Source organism: Delphinapterus leucas, chromosome 5 (assembly GCF_059928025.1).
Source record: "Delphinapterus leucas isolate spDelLeu-1000000601 "Yukka" chromosome 5, BTC_Dleu_Yukka2, whole genome shotgun sequence".
NCBI lineage: Eukaryota > Metazoa > Chordata > Mammalia > Artiodactyla > Monodontidae > Delphinapterus > Delphinapterus leucas.
The window spans coordinates 73,564,134-73,580,208 of record NC_143133.1 but is presented as its reverse complement, the minus strand read 5'-3'; the positions used below and the strand labels follow the sequence as shown (position 1 = coordinate 73,580,208).

At 32.3% G+C, this 16,075-nt stretch overlaps 1 protein-coding gene across 4 annotated transcripts in view; it reads left to right on the top strand.

Moving 5' to 3' along the window:
* Nucleotides 1–16,075, top strand: part of CHIC2 (cysteine rich hydrophobic domain 2) — a 133,941-nt gene that overhangs the window by 37,769 nt on the left and 80,097 nt on the right. The window contains exons 4-6 of one of the 4 annotated variants that reach the window (XM_022564306.3): nt 4,235–4,291; nt 4,458–4,517; nt 7,697–13,824. In XM_022564306.3, coding sequence (XP_022420014.1) covers nt 4,235–4,291; nt 4,458–4,517; nt 7,697–7,747 — 168 coding nt within the window. In that variant the 3' untranslated portion in view covers nt 7,748–13,824. The other 3 variants (XM_022564315.3, XM_089911934.1, XM_089911935.1) reach the window with 3 other exon arrangements.

Below are 16,075 nucleotides of genomic sequence, written 5' to 3'. Positions count from 1 at the left end.
CAGGAAATTCTGATTTTCAATTGCAGTAACTTAACTTTATCTAGGTGTTTCATATGTATTTTTCTATTGTAAGCTTACTCTAGATGCTTCTTTGGAAATTGATAAGGCTATATCATACCTAATATTAATTGTTGATACATCATTATTTAATTAGCCTTTTATGTGAATTATCCAGGCTATTTTACCTCTTTTGCAGTTGGCATGTTTTGACTTATTTCCACAATTCTGCCAAAAATGTAAAGGAACCAAAGGAGTAGAAGCCAAAATTTCTATCCTCCTGTTTTACTACTTACTACTCAAGTTGAGTCTATTTAATAAATAAGTCTATTTATAATTGTAATGATGTTTTTAAACCTCTATTATTTTTTACTTTAACATTGCTGAACAGCTATATTAGAACTAGTTCACCAGTGAGAAAAATATAGTTAGCAAGGTGCTGAAATGAGGAAATGTGTAAAAAAAAAAGTTAAAGTGAGAGCTCTGTGATGAGGGAGATGGGTAGGAGTCCAGAGGCTTGGAGCAGTCCTTTTTCCAACCAGGTTAGTTGACATGTTATTCTCATAAAAAACTTGTTTTGATTACATGGTATGAGTTGATGGTCTTGGTCCTTTTAATTAAGGATAAGAATCCATGATAAAATTAGATTTCTTATTGATCATCTTATGCAGAAGGACTGAGGATTCATTGGTTAAGAACCACTAACCTGTCCTCTCGCCCCCAGGGTGTGAGCACTGAAAAGGATTAAGGCCCACTGTAGGGAAGCTTGCACTGAAGCCTGCACTGCCCTTTCCCCTGTTCTTTCAGTTAAATAGAAGATTTTTAGTTCCCATGACTGTCAGTCTGGTGCTTTTCACAAGCACCAAATTCTTATAAGAAAATTAAGATGACTTATTTTTAGATCCACTGGCCTAGAATACCGAAAGATGATATTTTTTTTTGGTACTTCATGTTGACAGACCTTATACATACTGTTTTTTTTCTGATGCATATTAGTTTGCTTTAATTTATGTTGAATTTGGTGATCGATACAAACTTTTAAAAATCAAGGACAGATTTTTATATGGTTAAGTTTGTTCGTCCAGTAGTAATTACAGAGTTTGGCAATGTTAAATCTTATATTTCATTAGAAATAGCTATCTGACCACCCTGTGGACATAAACTCTTTAACTTTTATTTCTAGATTACTGCAATAATAAGGTACTTTCTTTTCATGTTTAAAGGCTTTAAATAGCTTTTATAAATGCTGAAGTGTCATATTTTTTCAATATCTGCCAAATTGGTGTTGTATTTAATTGTGAAAATATATTTTGATTTTGTTAACTAAAATAATTGCAAAGTATTAAACATTCTCAGTAGTTAAAGCTTTTTTTTCCCCCATTTAATTTGAGCTTTTGTTGTTACTAACAAATAATTTGTGGCACAGTTTCTTTTCTTTCTTTTCTTTCTTTTTTTTTTTAATGACTGTTACAATCTATATACTTGTCACCTTAGTGTGCTAGAAATGTTCCACTCAGATGAAGGGTTCCTTTCTGGTTTTGTATGTTCTCACCTGCTCCTCACTGTAAATCATTGAGATGTCAAGTGCAATGATTAATTAAGCTGCACGTGCAAGTGCTTTTTTTTCACCTGTCAAGCAGGAAAGAAGTCTCATAGCAAGATTAGATGGTGCTAATTCACAGCTATTACTCCAGACTGTGAAGTGTGTAAAAATATTTTATATTTAGATGCTTACTTAGAATATGGCATACCACCGTTTGTTTGGTTTAGAATTCTTAAATATTGTAAGATATAATTATTATATCATCAAACCTTGTCATTAAACTTACAATTAGAGGCAAAGGATAAATTCAGAATTCCTACATGAATATTTTGGAATTTAAGGTTCATACTTTATAATTACCTTTTATTCAAATACTGGTAGTTGATTTATTTAAAGTAAATATTTAAGTTTCTAAATTTATGTGTGTGTGTATGTATCATATACACCATGAGATCCATTCATAATGAGATTTGTTCTTGTTGTAATATAGTATGGGTTTAAATTTGTGATGAAATGATGATTGTGGTAACTACCCTTTTTTCTGTGAGTAATGAATATTTGCAGATTGTAATGTCAAACTTTTAATTTTTATACATTAATATGAAACAAGAGACTTGGAAAGCTTGTTCTCCCCACCTTACTTCTTTCATACCCCCTGCCCCCTTTTTAAACCATCAGTAAAAAGTAAAACCTCAAATTGTATAGTAATCTTAATCTATTATTAAAAGGTCCTAGAAAGGAAGATTACAAGGTAGATTCAGGTTTTGAATCGGTTTTGCCATTGGTTTAGCAGCGGGTGGGCAGGCAGATGCCTGCTCAGAGTAGAACCTATTGCCATTTTTCACCATTGATAGAGTAGCCTTTCAGAGTCAATGAGCTCTGTCAATGTGAGCTTGTCAAGGCTACAACTTCATAGACCTGAGAGGCGGTTTGAGAGGTCAGCCCTTTTCAGGTTCGCTGTGATGCAAATGAACTTTAATGCTTAAACAACTATTGGAATTTTTATGTCTGCTCCTTGTTCTTTTTTCTTCACAAAGTCATTGACGAGACATTCAGTGCTTTTTAAATTGGAAGTTGCATTGTGCTAAAGACCTAGTACAGATTTACGGAGGGCTGAAAGCAGTTAGATCATGTTCTTTTCATGGTGCGATTAGAATCAAATCGATTTCCCTACAGCCTTCAGCATTCAGATGGCAATTTTAACAAAGCTTGGGGGCTAGACAAGGGACAAAACGACTGAACTGAATGTTAATTACACTCTGCAGCCTTATTTTCTTTTGATTTGGGGCTGACTGGCAACTAAATTAACAAAAAGTGTGACCATAACTGCTGCCCTATTTTCATTTAAAAGGAGAGCTGCCTCTAAAAGGCTATCTTTACAAAGAAACAAGTGAGGTTTGCTGATCATTGTTAACAAGGGCACTTTTTTCCTTTAAAATTCTTGCCAAAAAACTGTTCAAAAAAAGTAATGTAATAAATTAGTCATTGGCATATTATTATCCAGGGAGTTAGTTGATTTTCTGATTTTTATGACATAAGCTTAGAAAATGTAAGGCAGTAAGTAGTAGTTATGAATTATAATTGACACCTCTGTGACTGTGGTGTGTCTTTAGCATGTTTAACATGCTAAGAGGTAATATGGTAACTAGATTATAGTAGGTACTTTAAATATTAAACATTTTATTATGTAACATTCAAGTATTCAAAACCAGCTTGATCCTAACAGTTTTTCACCTAGCTCATCCTTGTTTGACATGAAGATTTTCATATTTGATGATTAGTACTTATTTAGTTGTGCCACATTAATGGAGCTGTATGCTTTTTTCCTTTCCTTGCAAGGAAGCTGCAGCTGCAGCAAGTTGCAGTTGCTTCTTGTGGCAGCACTGTCCTGTTTGCACCTGCAGCTGTGTCAGTCTCATCCTAACACCTGGCACCATGAATTATCCTCCCCTTTATTCCTCCCAAGCAAGAAACATTTCATGCTGCATAGTATATATTGCAAAAATCAAGTGATCTTAAATATAAATTTCTTAGTTGATTCCTTTAACAGTAGTATTGAATAGTTTGATTTTCAAGTAAAACCAGTTTTGTTTGAAAACCAACAAAAATGATTGGTTTAAATGCAGTTTTGCCTCTGTTGGAAAATCTTTATCTGTGGAATAATAAACTAGCTTTTAAATTTGGACATTATGTATAAGTATGAGGTAAAAATTAGTTTGATTTGTTAGCAAATTGATTTTTTTATTAACCTTTAATTATTTCCTTTTTAAATTTACTATAAAGGCCCTTTTCGTTAACTAATGTGTAAATAACCTTTGTTTTAAAATACATATATTAAGGTATTCTTGTTTTACTACTTAAGTATTACAATATTTTTGAAAGAAATGGGGATTTAAATTTGTGTCATTTGGTAGATAACATTAGCTGTTTAGACTTGGATAGTTTTAATCAGAGGCTAGTAAGTTCGAAACAGTTAAAAAATACAATGTCAAAAACCAAAACCATATCTTTATCAAAACAAAGTACTATTTCTGTTCAGGCTGCAATTTAGTGCTTGAATATTGATAGTGTTATAGACCACCCTATACTCAGTCACTGTCTTATACCTCTTTCCTTTTCACACAGAAAGCAGCTGCAAAACAAAGTTTTTCTAAAACCAGTCAAGAGTAAACTTTTTTCTCATTTGTCTTCCAGACACGAAGATCGATTGAGAAGTTATTAGAATGGGAAAACAATAGGTTATACCACAAGGTGAGTACCACAGGGAGCAGCTTCGTACCGTTGGGGTCTGAATTGCACAGTATGGAAACAGATGCTTTTGTTGAACTAAAAATATGAAAGGTGGACAAATGGGTTAGTCTGTGTGCTGCAATAAAATAGAGCTCATTTTTCTTCTTTTACTCTCCTTCTTGTCTAGCTGTGCTTGCACTGGAGACTGAGCAAAAGGAAATGTGAAACGAATAACATGATGGAATATGTAAGTTAAAGGGCTGTTTTGTGAGTTTCTCTATTAAATGATCATTTATTTTGCTTCTGATCTTATTATTTCCATGATTATTAATCAGCAAAGGTGTCAGGAGCTTAATCTCCTGAGTGCAAGGATTTTCTACGGTTCACAGATGCATGGTTTCATGTGCAAGACTGATTTATAAAGTTATGAATGACTTGAAAACAAGGCTTCACTGTGTTCTGAAAAATAATAAATTAATTGCCAAGATAAAATAGGCTGAACATGTGTTGATGGAGTGTGAAATTTTAGATGCTGTATAAAGAATAACCACAACTTTGGTTACGCAGCAAGTCAGATATGGCTTTTTTATATAATGCTAATCAGATTTCCAAGTATGGAAGAAAACCTTTCAGTCAAGCCGCTGGAGCTTAAGAAACCTTTAGCCTTTATAGATTTTAACTGCCCATACCTCAGTGGCCTTTAAAGAGTCTTTTAAAGTGTTATTGGAATATTATTTTGTAAAAATTATCTTAAAAGTAAACAGGAGATGAGATGTTGCTCATCCTGTGTTTATTCTTTAAACGATGTCTAATGGGCATGTATATACAATGAATTTTAGAGCTTAGAATGGGATTTAATTTACTGACTGCTTGATTTACTTGAACAGTTTTTCTCCTTTTGAAAAGTTCAGAATACTATAGAAAATTATGAATCTTTATTCTCCCTCGAGCTTGGGTGTTTTATTTTAAATATGGAAAGGTAATATACAAAAATGAAAAGATCTGAGGAAGAGTTAACTATCTGACACATCATTTCTGACAAATTTTGTCTATTCTTTGAAACAGTATAGACATCATAGATTTTGTGTGTGTGTGTGTGTGTGTGTGTGTGTGTATGTGTGTATAAAAGATTGATGAAAACAGTGCTTAGATACTGGAATTAGTTGGAAATTATCATAAAAATTTTTTCTCTGTAGCATTTTCTCTTTCATTAGCACACAGTCAAATCCCATTTCTAGCCTTGAACATAAAAGATATCTTTAAAATGTCTCTTCTTTCATAGAATATCTCTATTCAGTGAACCAAATAATGTAGATTTTATCATTATCTATTATATTAAGCATGTTAATTTATGATGATAAAAAGGCACTCGATACTTCTTTATAATAATAAAAGCACATTCAAATAACTTGTTTTGAGATTGACCTATGAATATGCTAGTCTTATATTTTCATCATAGATGGTGAGAGAGAGTATGTATTTTGCGAGGAGGGATGGATATGTAAGAGATTTAAAGGATTTTGTGAAAAGAATATTTGCTATATTTATAAACCCAAACACTAAGCTTAAAATGGAGCTTTTTATTTATTTATTTTGCACATTTCTAAATTTACTTTGGAAAGCAAAACATAAAAGTTATTCCCAATACTGTTATTTCCAGATAGAACTATAAGAATGTCTGTCATTCATAAAATATGCGTATTATATTCATGTTTATTTTTATGATCTATTATTAATTAAAACAAAATAATTTAATTTAACCTTCCAAAACATTCTGAACTTATGTGCTGTGTTTGTAAAATAGTTCCCTTTAATTATCATAAATTTTTAGATAAACACTCTACTAAGAAGAGTAGTTTTAAAAAAATTGCTTAAAAAATGTATTTTAAAGTTTTCTTGGAGAGAGAGAGAGTGTGTGTGTATATGTGTATGTATATGTATATGTTTGTGATAGTTGAATGGGGGAAAAACATAATTTAAAAAACCCCCTAAAAATAGTTTTGAAAAGTTAAGATAGTGAATAATCTACCATATGTATCTATTTGACCTCAGATTTTATTTAACTTACAGAAATTTCATTTGTTAGTTAAAGGGAAGTAATTCTCCTCGATTATATTTTGAATATTGGAGTAAATCTATGAAAAATACCAACTTGTACCAACTTTTTTTTATTGAGATATGGCAGAGCAGTATGATCTAGAAGAAACGAGACGAGTGGTTAATTTTTATGTGTGGCTTCTGAAGGGAAAAGTTTGTAAGATATATTCTTTAAAAACTAGTAATAATTCAAGTATAGTCAAAAATAGCTTTTATTATTCATTATGTAGTATATACTGTAAAATGTAATTTAATCATCAAATTTTAGAGCTACAAAGAATCTTGTCATCTCTCCAATCCCTTTATTTTATAGATGAGGAAACTGAGAAACAGAGGAATCTAGCTCAAATAAAGAAGCTGGATAGGAAGCTAATAAACATTTTGTAGGCAAGTAACAGGTCAGGAGAGTGGCCCAGGGGGCACCAAAGGATAAGTCAACTAGGAGAGGAATGTTTTGGAGCCACGTATAGAAATGCCTTCTTTATTGAGACAGATCAAAAGCCAGAACTGAAGAGTGAAAATGAAGGTTTCTGGCCCAGATGGCTAAATGTAGAAGAGTATCCAAACCTGGAGGTCGTATCAAGACACAGTTTCTGAAAAAGAGTGAGGAGTTCATCATTTAGCATCTATTCCATATAGAGTTGGAACAAGAGGAAGAATTGATTGTAATTTAAGACAGTTCCAAGTTTAGAATAAAAATCAGCTCTGGTCAACTTGTGTCTTTCTGTGTTACTGTGTTTTGTATTTGTTGATTTTCCTTTAGTTTTCTTGTAAAAAGTCTTTTGGAACAAATTTTAACCTTTAATTTTGCTAACCTAAAAAGAAAAGACTGTTTTTAAAAAATTAAGAGAAAGACGACCAACTCTTTTTCTAGAGATCACATATCCTGGTACAATAAAATGAGAACAACTCTAGGTAAAAGGGAGAAGGCCCGAGGAAGTGAATATTGGGTCAGCTACAGCCACCATAGGGCAGTAGAAAGGGCAAGGCTTTGGAGTTAAGACAGTCCTTTGTTCAAATACTGACTCCACAATCCATGGTGTTACACTTCTCGGATCATCAGTTTTCTCATCTATAAAATGAGTATGACAATACTTGCCTCACAGAAAACTGTTGGGATTAAATAGATCCATATAGTGTGAAACATTTGGTATGTAGTTAGTTCTCAGTAAATGGTAGCTTCCTTTTCTCATTCATTCATGCATGCACTCTCCTTCTGTCTGTCAGAGGCACTATCAAAATCATTTTAAGTGATGGAATATAACTGAAGTTTTTTTAAGATAAAATTTTTTTAAAATCTTTTTAAAACTTTTTTTTCTCCTTCTACAGGTCATCCTCATAGAATTTTTACCAAAGACACCGATTTTTCGACCAGATTAGCATTTACTTTATTTATAGAGACTTTCCAAGTATGTTGTCTTTCCAATGGTGCCTTGCTTGGTGCTCTCCTGGTGGTGACATAACATTGGTTCTACAGAGTCGTGTGGTGTTTTTTTCCGTTTTTGTTTTTTTAAATAACCGCATGTTCTAAGTGTGCATTTTTGTCAGACTTTGCAACAGTTATTTCATACAGATGTTTAATACTTAAGTTATTGTGCTTTTATGTTATGTATTCTGATTTTCAAGGATTACTTTTTTGTATTATCAAAAAAATACATTTGAACTTAGCATAAAAAGTGGCCAGCCTTTTTTATTTTACCACCAAGGTACACACAGTCCTTTATTTATTAATTCCTTAATATAGAAAAAGACCTTTGTAAGGCTCTACTTATCTGTTCTAGCAAGCACCCTCTTTGTATTATTTTTCTTGCTTTTTAAATTTATTGTCATTATTTTAAAATAGTAAATTTTCTTTCATAGCTTTTTGAACCCTAACATATTTTCTCATACAATTCCTAATGCTCTGTTTACAGCAGAAATATCTGTAACATTATGAAAACGTATCAAAAAGTTTTGAAGGTATTTCTGTCTTCAAAAGTAGTAAGGCAGGATTAAATTATTTTCATTAGAATAGACAAATCCCTGAATGGTATGCATGCATCTAATGGTTACTAGAGCTCAGGATCACAAAATATAGTAGCATTACAATCTGTATATTTTTGATCAAGATGATATTAATAATGGCCTTATTTGGGTTATTTTTTATTGTTTATCAAATCTTGTATACAAAAGTATAGAAATACTCCTTTAAAAAATTTCTAAGGAAAATATTTGTCCCAGTCTAACACAATTGTAGAATGGATATGTGTTTCTGAAAAGTTTTTGAAAGAAAGCAAAAGTTGTAGAATTAAAGTAAGCTGGTGTTTAATACCCCATTAATATTTAAAACAGATTATTACTAAGAAATGAAGGGCATATTTAGTACCGTTTTAGTCCACTAGTTTGCTTTCAGTCCAGTTATGTATACTTTTTTGATTGGGAGTGTGACATACAAGTTTGAGTCAGATCAGTTTGTTTCTTTCAAATATGTACAGACATACATTTTTTTCACCTTTTGGTTGTACATATCTCCATGCATTTTAAAACTTTCTAAATTTCTAAATGGCCTATGTATAAATTTTTGTTTTTATAAACCTGAAATTATACAAATTTTGTGTGTGTCAAGAACTTGTTCCGTACAACTGTGGTATCGAGCAATAATGTGAATAACTTTTGAAATTATATAAACTATGCTTAATTTGTATTAAGAATTGGTACCACTATATAATACTTTTTTTCCTTGTATTAAATCTTTTAAATACCAGTTTCATTAATTTATATACCTGTATTTTTAAAAAGTATTTATTTATATTTCTCCAAAGTACTACTATTCTATGTAAATTTGGATAGTTGAATGCCAGTATCTTATATCCTATATTGGACATTAGGAACTGTCTTAAAAACTAGGATTTTTTTTTTTTTTTTTTTTTGGTCTGAGATTTATTTGTTTCCTTTGCCTCCCAAAACACCAACTTGAATTTATATAACACTTTTCCTATGAAAAGCTCAAAGTACAAGGATCCATACACTTCTCACTTTATTTACCTTGTGTCTTGGGTGTGTCCTATCACCTTAAAGTAGTGCAGATTAAAAGGTAATGCTGTTCGGAAACTCTAGTATTCCTCTGTGGTTTCCCTGTGACAGATTATTGTATGGAGAATGCTAATTCTGCCTCAGGATTCCGAAAGAGCAGAAAAATATGATGACTGTGTAGACTATGCAACACAGTTTTCCAAATCTAAAATTTTGTAAATTTGTAAAGCACCATATTAATCAGCTTTATAGGAAGAACTATACCTATTTAGGCATAATTTTTTCTCCTATTATTCTTCTATAAATTGTAATTTTGACATTATTATATTCCCATAAGAATATTGTTAACAGTAAGATAGTTTTCATACTTGATAATGTTAAGTATAGGATTTTTTTAAACTTTCCTAATTTTATTGAGAAGTATCAACATGTCAGTTGCTTAAGGATTGCCTAGAAATGGGCACTCATGCTTCTAATGAATATATAGAAAAGAGCTGTCAATGCTTAGTTTGTGGCATTACCATAAGCCAGTGATGCTTTGAGGAGTTAGATTTTCACGCTTGGGTTTTCGTTAGTACCCCCCAGTGTAAGCCCTCTGGTTTACCTTTTCTTGAATCGTGATTTAAGTGCCCATGTTACTGGAAATTAGGAATGTCAGAGATGCCTGTGTTATATGAACATTAGTCCAAAGAAAGTGTTTTAAATGATGATCTTTAGTGTCTGTTTTCTGACTTAAAGTTTGTGAGACATGAACCATAGTACTTGTAAAACTGGCCAAGGAAAGGTATTAGCAGAAAATCTAATGTTTAGATTTTACTTACGATCTTTGTTCATATATTACTGGCATTTTACAATTATTCCAGTATCCCTTTGTAGAAACATTCCTTTATCAAATAATGTACTTTGCAAACTTTATTATATTTTAGTACATGACTTTTATATACCTAAGTTAAAATATATAGTCCAAAACGTAATGACTGTAGTAAAACTGAAGTGACACATTTAGCTTTTAAGGTATATATGCCCCTCTCTCACAACTTCACCTATATCAAATGGCCATCAGATGATTTTTTAAGACTTTTTAATGACTAGGTTTCATCCATTTAAAATATAAACATGTAATTTTGGCCTGAAATCAACAAGTGTTCAAGCTTGAATACTAGTAAACAATGATATCCTTTTCTTACTAGAGAAACTAGTTTTGTAACAACTTTCTCCATGGTTGTATTTTCAGTGTTGTATGTAGAGAGCTTCTGATTGCTTCTTTATGTTAATAGACACAGGCTAACCGTATATAAAATCTTGACAGCATTCCATATCAATCTTGGTTATAAAAAATGATATTAAATAGTAACATGTACAGTTGGATTCATAGTTGCATGAGTTCAGACTACACTGGTTTAATATTTTGTATATAGACTGTTTCAAGTTTTATGGTATTTGCTTCACAGTTATAACCATTAGCTGCTTGCCTGATGTTTCACTGTAAATATTTGCTTTGGCTCAGCTCTTGGTCAGTAGTACTAAATCATAAGTACCTTGTGTTTGAAACTGTCTTTGACTGAATTCCAGCATCTAGTCCTGGACTCTCTTTCCTTCTCCTATCCCACTGAAGTACTGTGGTACTTTTTGCTGCCCTCCTGATGTCCAGAGTCTTCACCCAGGCATGGACATAGTTCAGAATTGCCTTTCTATCTTCCTTCCCCAAAGCTCCCCAGTAAGATTGTTATTTTTTTGGCACTCTTAGCTAGGTGTTTAGAAAGCCAGTTAAAGTGAGTCAGTCACATTAAGTGATGAATGGCTGACACACTGAATTCTGCTAAAGTGGTACTTGCATTTTTAAAAGGGAATTTTTTAACTTAAATTTCCAATTGGTGCAGTGGTACAATTGGTGTTTTCCTTTTCAATAGACCCTATCAATCCGGACTTTCCAGGAAGGGAGTAATAGAATGGTTGCATATGGGGCTTCTCAAACCACTATTTCTGAAGAAAGCTGATTTATGTTAGTATTAAGGTGGAAAGAATAGGCTCAAGACCAATCCCAAACCAAACTATTGGTTATCCCATAATAATTTGTGTTTAAATAAATACCCTTTTTAAAAGAAATAAAACAACTCTTAATTTTCCATGGATATAATAACCAACTTTATGTTGTTTTTAGGATCATACCTTTTATATAAGTTGAGATTTGAAGGAGATTTGTCTTTAAATCTTGAGTTACCTTGTCTGTACTTTTACAGAGATTTTTAGATAGTAATTTAGGAGAAACTTAAATATTGTTTACATTATTAGTCATAATTTTGTGTACTTCTTTCTGTTCGAGGGAGCAATAGCCCCCCTACCCCTGCCACCTCCCCATGGTAAATTGAAACAACAGAGGTTGTTTGTAGCCTTAATAGACAGTAATGAAAACGGAAATTCAGATTGCTGATCCTGATTTTGAATTGATTTCTGATGTTCTGCAAGATCATCAAGTTACTTGGCATCTTTGCTTTTCATTTCCACAAAAGGAGGATACTATGACTACCTCATATTTTTTAATCATTTATTTTGCTGTTATTAAGTCCTATATAGAAGTTAAGTAGCTAGATGTTTAATAGTAATGGCTGAGTAGCTTTTCTGACTTATTTACAGTATCGGCAGAAACTTGAGTTACTATCAAATTTTGCTTTTAAAATGAAAGAGAGTGAGTACTTTCTATATATACTTATAGTAATGCTTTGAAAAGTCAGGTAATCATTAAGTATAATATTTGAGAAAAGTTTCTAATAAGACCTTTTAAAATATAGTTACACCTCCAATATTAAAGTAAAATTACGCCTTTCTTTTGGTTTGTTTTTTAACATTTACTTCATAAACATGGTGCTCTGAATTTGAGAATTGACTTTTTTCTCCTCATGAAAAATAGACAGTATATTGCTTTCTTAGCTCTTTATCTCAGAAATAGTTCAGTGAACTAACTATACCAGTTAATACTTAATTTTGGCAGATAAGCTATCTATTCCTTTTTTTTTTTTTAAAGAACCATAATGTCAACCAGCCTTCAAGAGAAGATAAGTAACAGGTTGGTGTTCTGGCTGCTCTCCTCTACTGGACCATGATGTACCCTCAAACTGCAGATTTTTCTCTCTCATTATTTTTCCTACTGGTTCTTAATTTAGTAAAACTGGTTCCAGTTCTTCTCAATATAAATGCTATATCGATTTAAAATGTTTTAGAAGAAAAGCACATTCTAGTTCCTCAAGAAGCCTTTTGTACTAAATAAAAGACCACCATCTCTTCCTTTTTTTCCAATAGCAGTTTGTTTAACTAGGTAATTACTACAATCTCATTGCATTACCATGAAGTCTTCATAAACAGGAGTTTGTTTTAACTGAAGTTATTGAAGCCCTTTAAAGTCACTTTCTTTTTACATTTGTTAGAGCTAGTGACATTTTGACCTCTCAGAAGAGTTAAGCATTGTAAAACTGGCAGTGGAAAACAAGGTAGACATGATTTGGAAAGCAATATGCTGAAATCTACTGTTGGAGAGAAATAACTGCATTGTTATCCTACAGTTTGGTTTACAAAGGGGAAAGTTATGCAATGGTCAAGAACTGCACACAGCTTTCTTTATGTATTACAATGGAAATTATTTTTTAAAAGAAAAATATTGTTCTAGATAGAGTTTTCCTCTGCTATATAATGTCCTTTGAGAAGATAGGAGGCTACCTTGAATACAGTATTCTTCTATTTATTTTTTATAATTTAAGTGTGACAATTTAAAAAAGTACCAAATAAAGGATTTTAGGAATTTGTTCCTATGTCCTTGATAAGCATGGAATAGTTTACAAATAAAATATCAATAATTCAGAAATTTTTGATGGGTGAGCAGTTATGCAGACCCAAGAGGTCCCTATTAATTATGCTTTCAGGTAATTCTAATTACATTCAGCTAAGTCTAGTAACATTAAAATAAAATGAATACAATTTTGGTAAAATACGCAGTTGAATTTTAAAGGTGTGTATTATATTTTTCTTTCATTATTGAGAAATTAAAGCCATTGTCAAACGAATATCATCTGTTAAGATGAGATTTTTCTTACGGTCAGATAAAAATTTGTTGGCTTTTATAATTGTGAGGAATCTGTATTTAAGGTGGCTTAGTTTTTGTTCCAGTGTAGGTTGCAGTATATTTAGTCTTGCAAAATTAAACCTTCACTGACATGGTTTTTCTAGTAAACAAATGGAGACCTAATTTGAGCTACAGGATTTTTTGTTTTGTTTTGTTTTTAACTTTTACTTTGCTTGCTTGCTTTGCCTAGTTGAGTTTTTATTGTCGTTAAGTGAGTCTGTTGTAACACATGACTTCAACACATGATTACATGCTCAAAACTGAAATATGGGCTAATTCACAGTATTTGGTCTCTAAAGACTATAATATGTCAAATAAAATTTTAAGCCAATTTAGGTAAAGTTGGAAAAGGGAGTCTGGAATTTAGAGATCAAATCACTTTAAAAGAAATTGACCAAACTTAATAATGTCTGTTGAAATGACCATGTGAGTGAATATACATACACATATTTCTTCTGTAGACATGACCTTTACAAATATCTGGGAATAAAATATTTAACATTATGAATATGAGTTTAGGAACTATGAGCAATAAACTTATTAAAGAAAATTTTATATTGTGTTCATGAACTTGCTTTAGAGTTGGAACAAAGAAGAGGAAAAAATACAACTTACATATTACCTTTTTTTTCCTCCAAAGATCTTATTTAAGTTGTCCCTAAATTTTTAAAGCCAATACAGCTATTAAGGTTTAGCATTGGTTTTTCAGTTTTTAGGGGGAGGCAGATAATTCTAATCACTATTCCTGTAAATATACACATTTAGCTAAAGTTTATCTGTTGCATTGTATCAAATGACTATTTGTCGTACAGACTTTTATTTTTTTCATGTTACTTGATTGACCCAGGTTCCAGTGCAAACCTTTAAAAAAAACAGTTCCATATATATGGAAAAAAGTGTATGTGTGTGCATATATACACACACAATTCTAAGATAAAGTAATTATAACTAAGACATTATAACTAAGAAATTCACTAAGACATTTCTGCAGTAGGCAGTAGAGATGCTTTTAACACTAAGACATTTCTGCAGTAGGCAGTAGAGATGCCTTTAACACTAAGACATTTCTGCAGTAGGCAATAGAGATGTTTTTAAAACTCCATCACCTGGATTGTTATAGTTAAAATGCAAAATGACAATTGAGTCTATTTGAAACATTTAAAAACTAAGGGAAATTTTGTGTTTGTGGATAATTTTTTTTTGTTTCCTTGAATCATCTCAATATTGTAGTTTTAAAAGAATTGATTTCTTATTTTCTGAGTTTTTATTCCTTTACTTATTTTTCTTTTCATCCTGACCAGAAAAATGCAAGGGTTCTCAGAAGCAAATTAAGTTTCCCTTTTCACAGGTGGAGACCTAAGCAAAAATGCCATTACTGCTTGCATTAGTTACTATCTTAGAATCCATCACAGAAAGCCCAAAAGATAGCCCAACCTTTTGTACCTACAGTCTTAGATATTGTTAGATAACCATTCAGTTTTCTTTACATTGTGTGTGAGATGAATATTTCTTGAGACTTTTTTGTTTGCTTTACTAAAGAAATCAACGAAGGAAAAAAAAAAGTCCAAAAAACAAAACAAACAAAAAACACCCTGTAACTCATGTGAAGCATGCATGGTGTTGTAATTTCAGTTTGCAAAGTGGTGTGATACAATGTTGCTGAGCCAAAAGCACATGATAGATTTAATGTAGCCAATTGTGTACTTTTGAAAAAAAGAGTAACTGTTCCCTGTGAGTTAATTTTGGATTTTTTCAAAATCTCTCTTTTAGGCTTTGTGCTGGATTCTTCCAGACAAATGCGTATTCCATGTGGGCCACTGTTCTGCTAAATGCTCTCAGTTCTCCTTTTGCAATCAAGATTATGTTGCTAAGGAGATTTTGCTTTTATTGGTGCCATTGATTTGTGTTAATACGTTTTGAATACCTCTCCGTATTCTTCCATAGACAAGGCCAAAAGAAAAACTTCCCCGAGTTTCCCAATTTACATTACAAATGGAGCGGTGGTGTAATGAAGCCGATATAAAGTGGGCAGTTGAAAGGGAACTAAAGAAGGGCACTCAAGTGAGAAATGAAGAAATGTGCTGAGTGTAGTCTGTGGGCTGCCTTTGGTCCAGCTGCAGGAACTGGCTCCGGCCATAGGTAGAGTGAGTGAGCACCTCCCTCTGCAAAGACCACCCACTTTTTGGAGCCCAAGCTGGCATACCATAGATTACCTCATTGACTAATATAGGGCCATTTAAAAAGTGAGAAACTCTTCTGAGGTGGCAAAGAGATTATTCTGTCTCACCCTCAAATCTCTCTTTGAGCCCTTCCTAGAGCATGACTGAGGCTAGACTTCCTATACATTATGACCTTAAGTTATCCTTTAAAGGAAGCCTTATCGATGATTGTGAGGACCAGCATATTCAAGTATTGTTGGTATGTCTCTAGGTGAGAAGGATGTTAACTAGATTAAATTTAAGGTTTTAGTTATATGCTTCTTACTTTGTATCATATTCTAGACTCCAAAGACCGTCTTCTTAAAAAACTCAGATGTTCTGCTGTGAATGGAAGGAGAATCCAACTTGATGTGTCTTGACTCA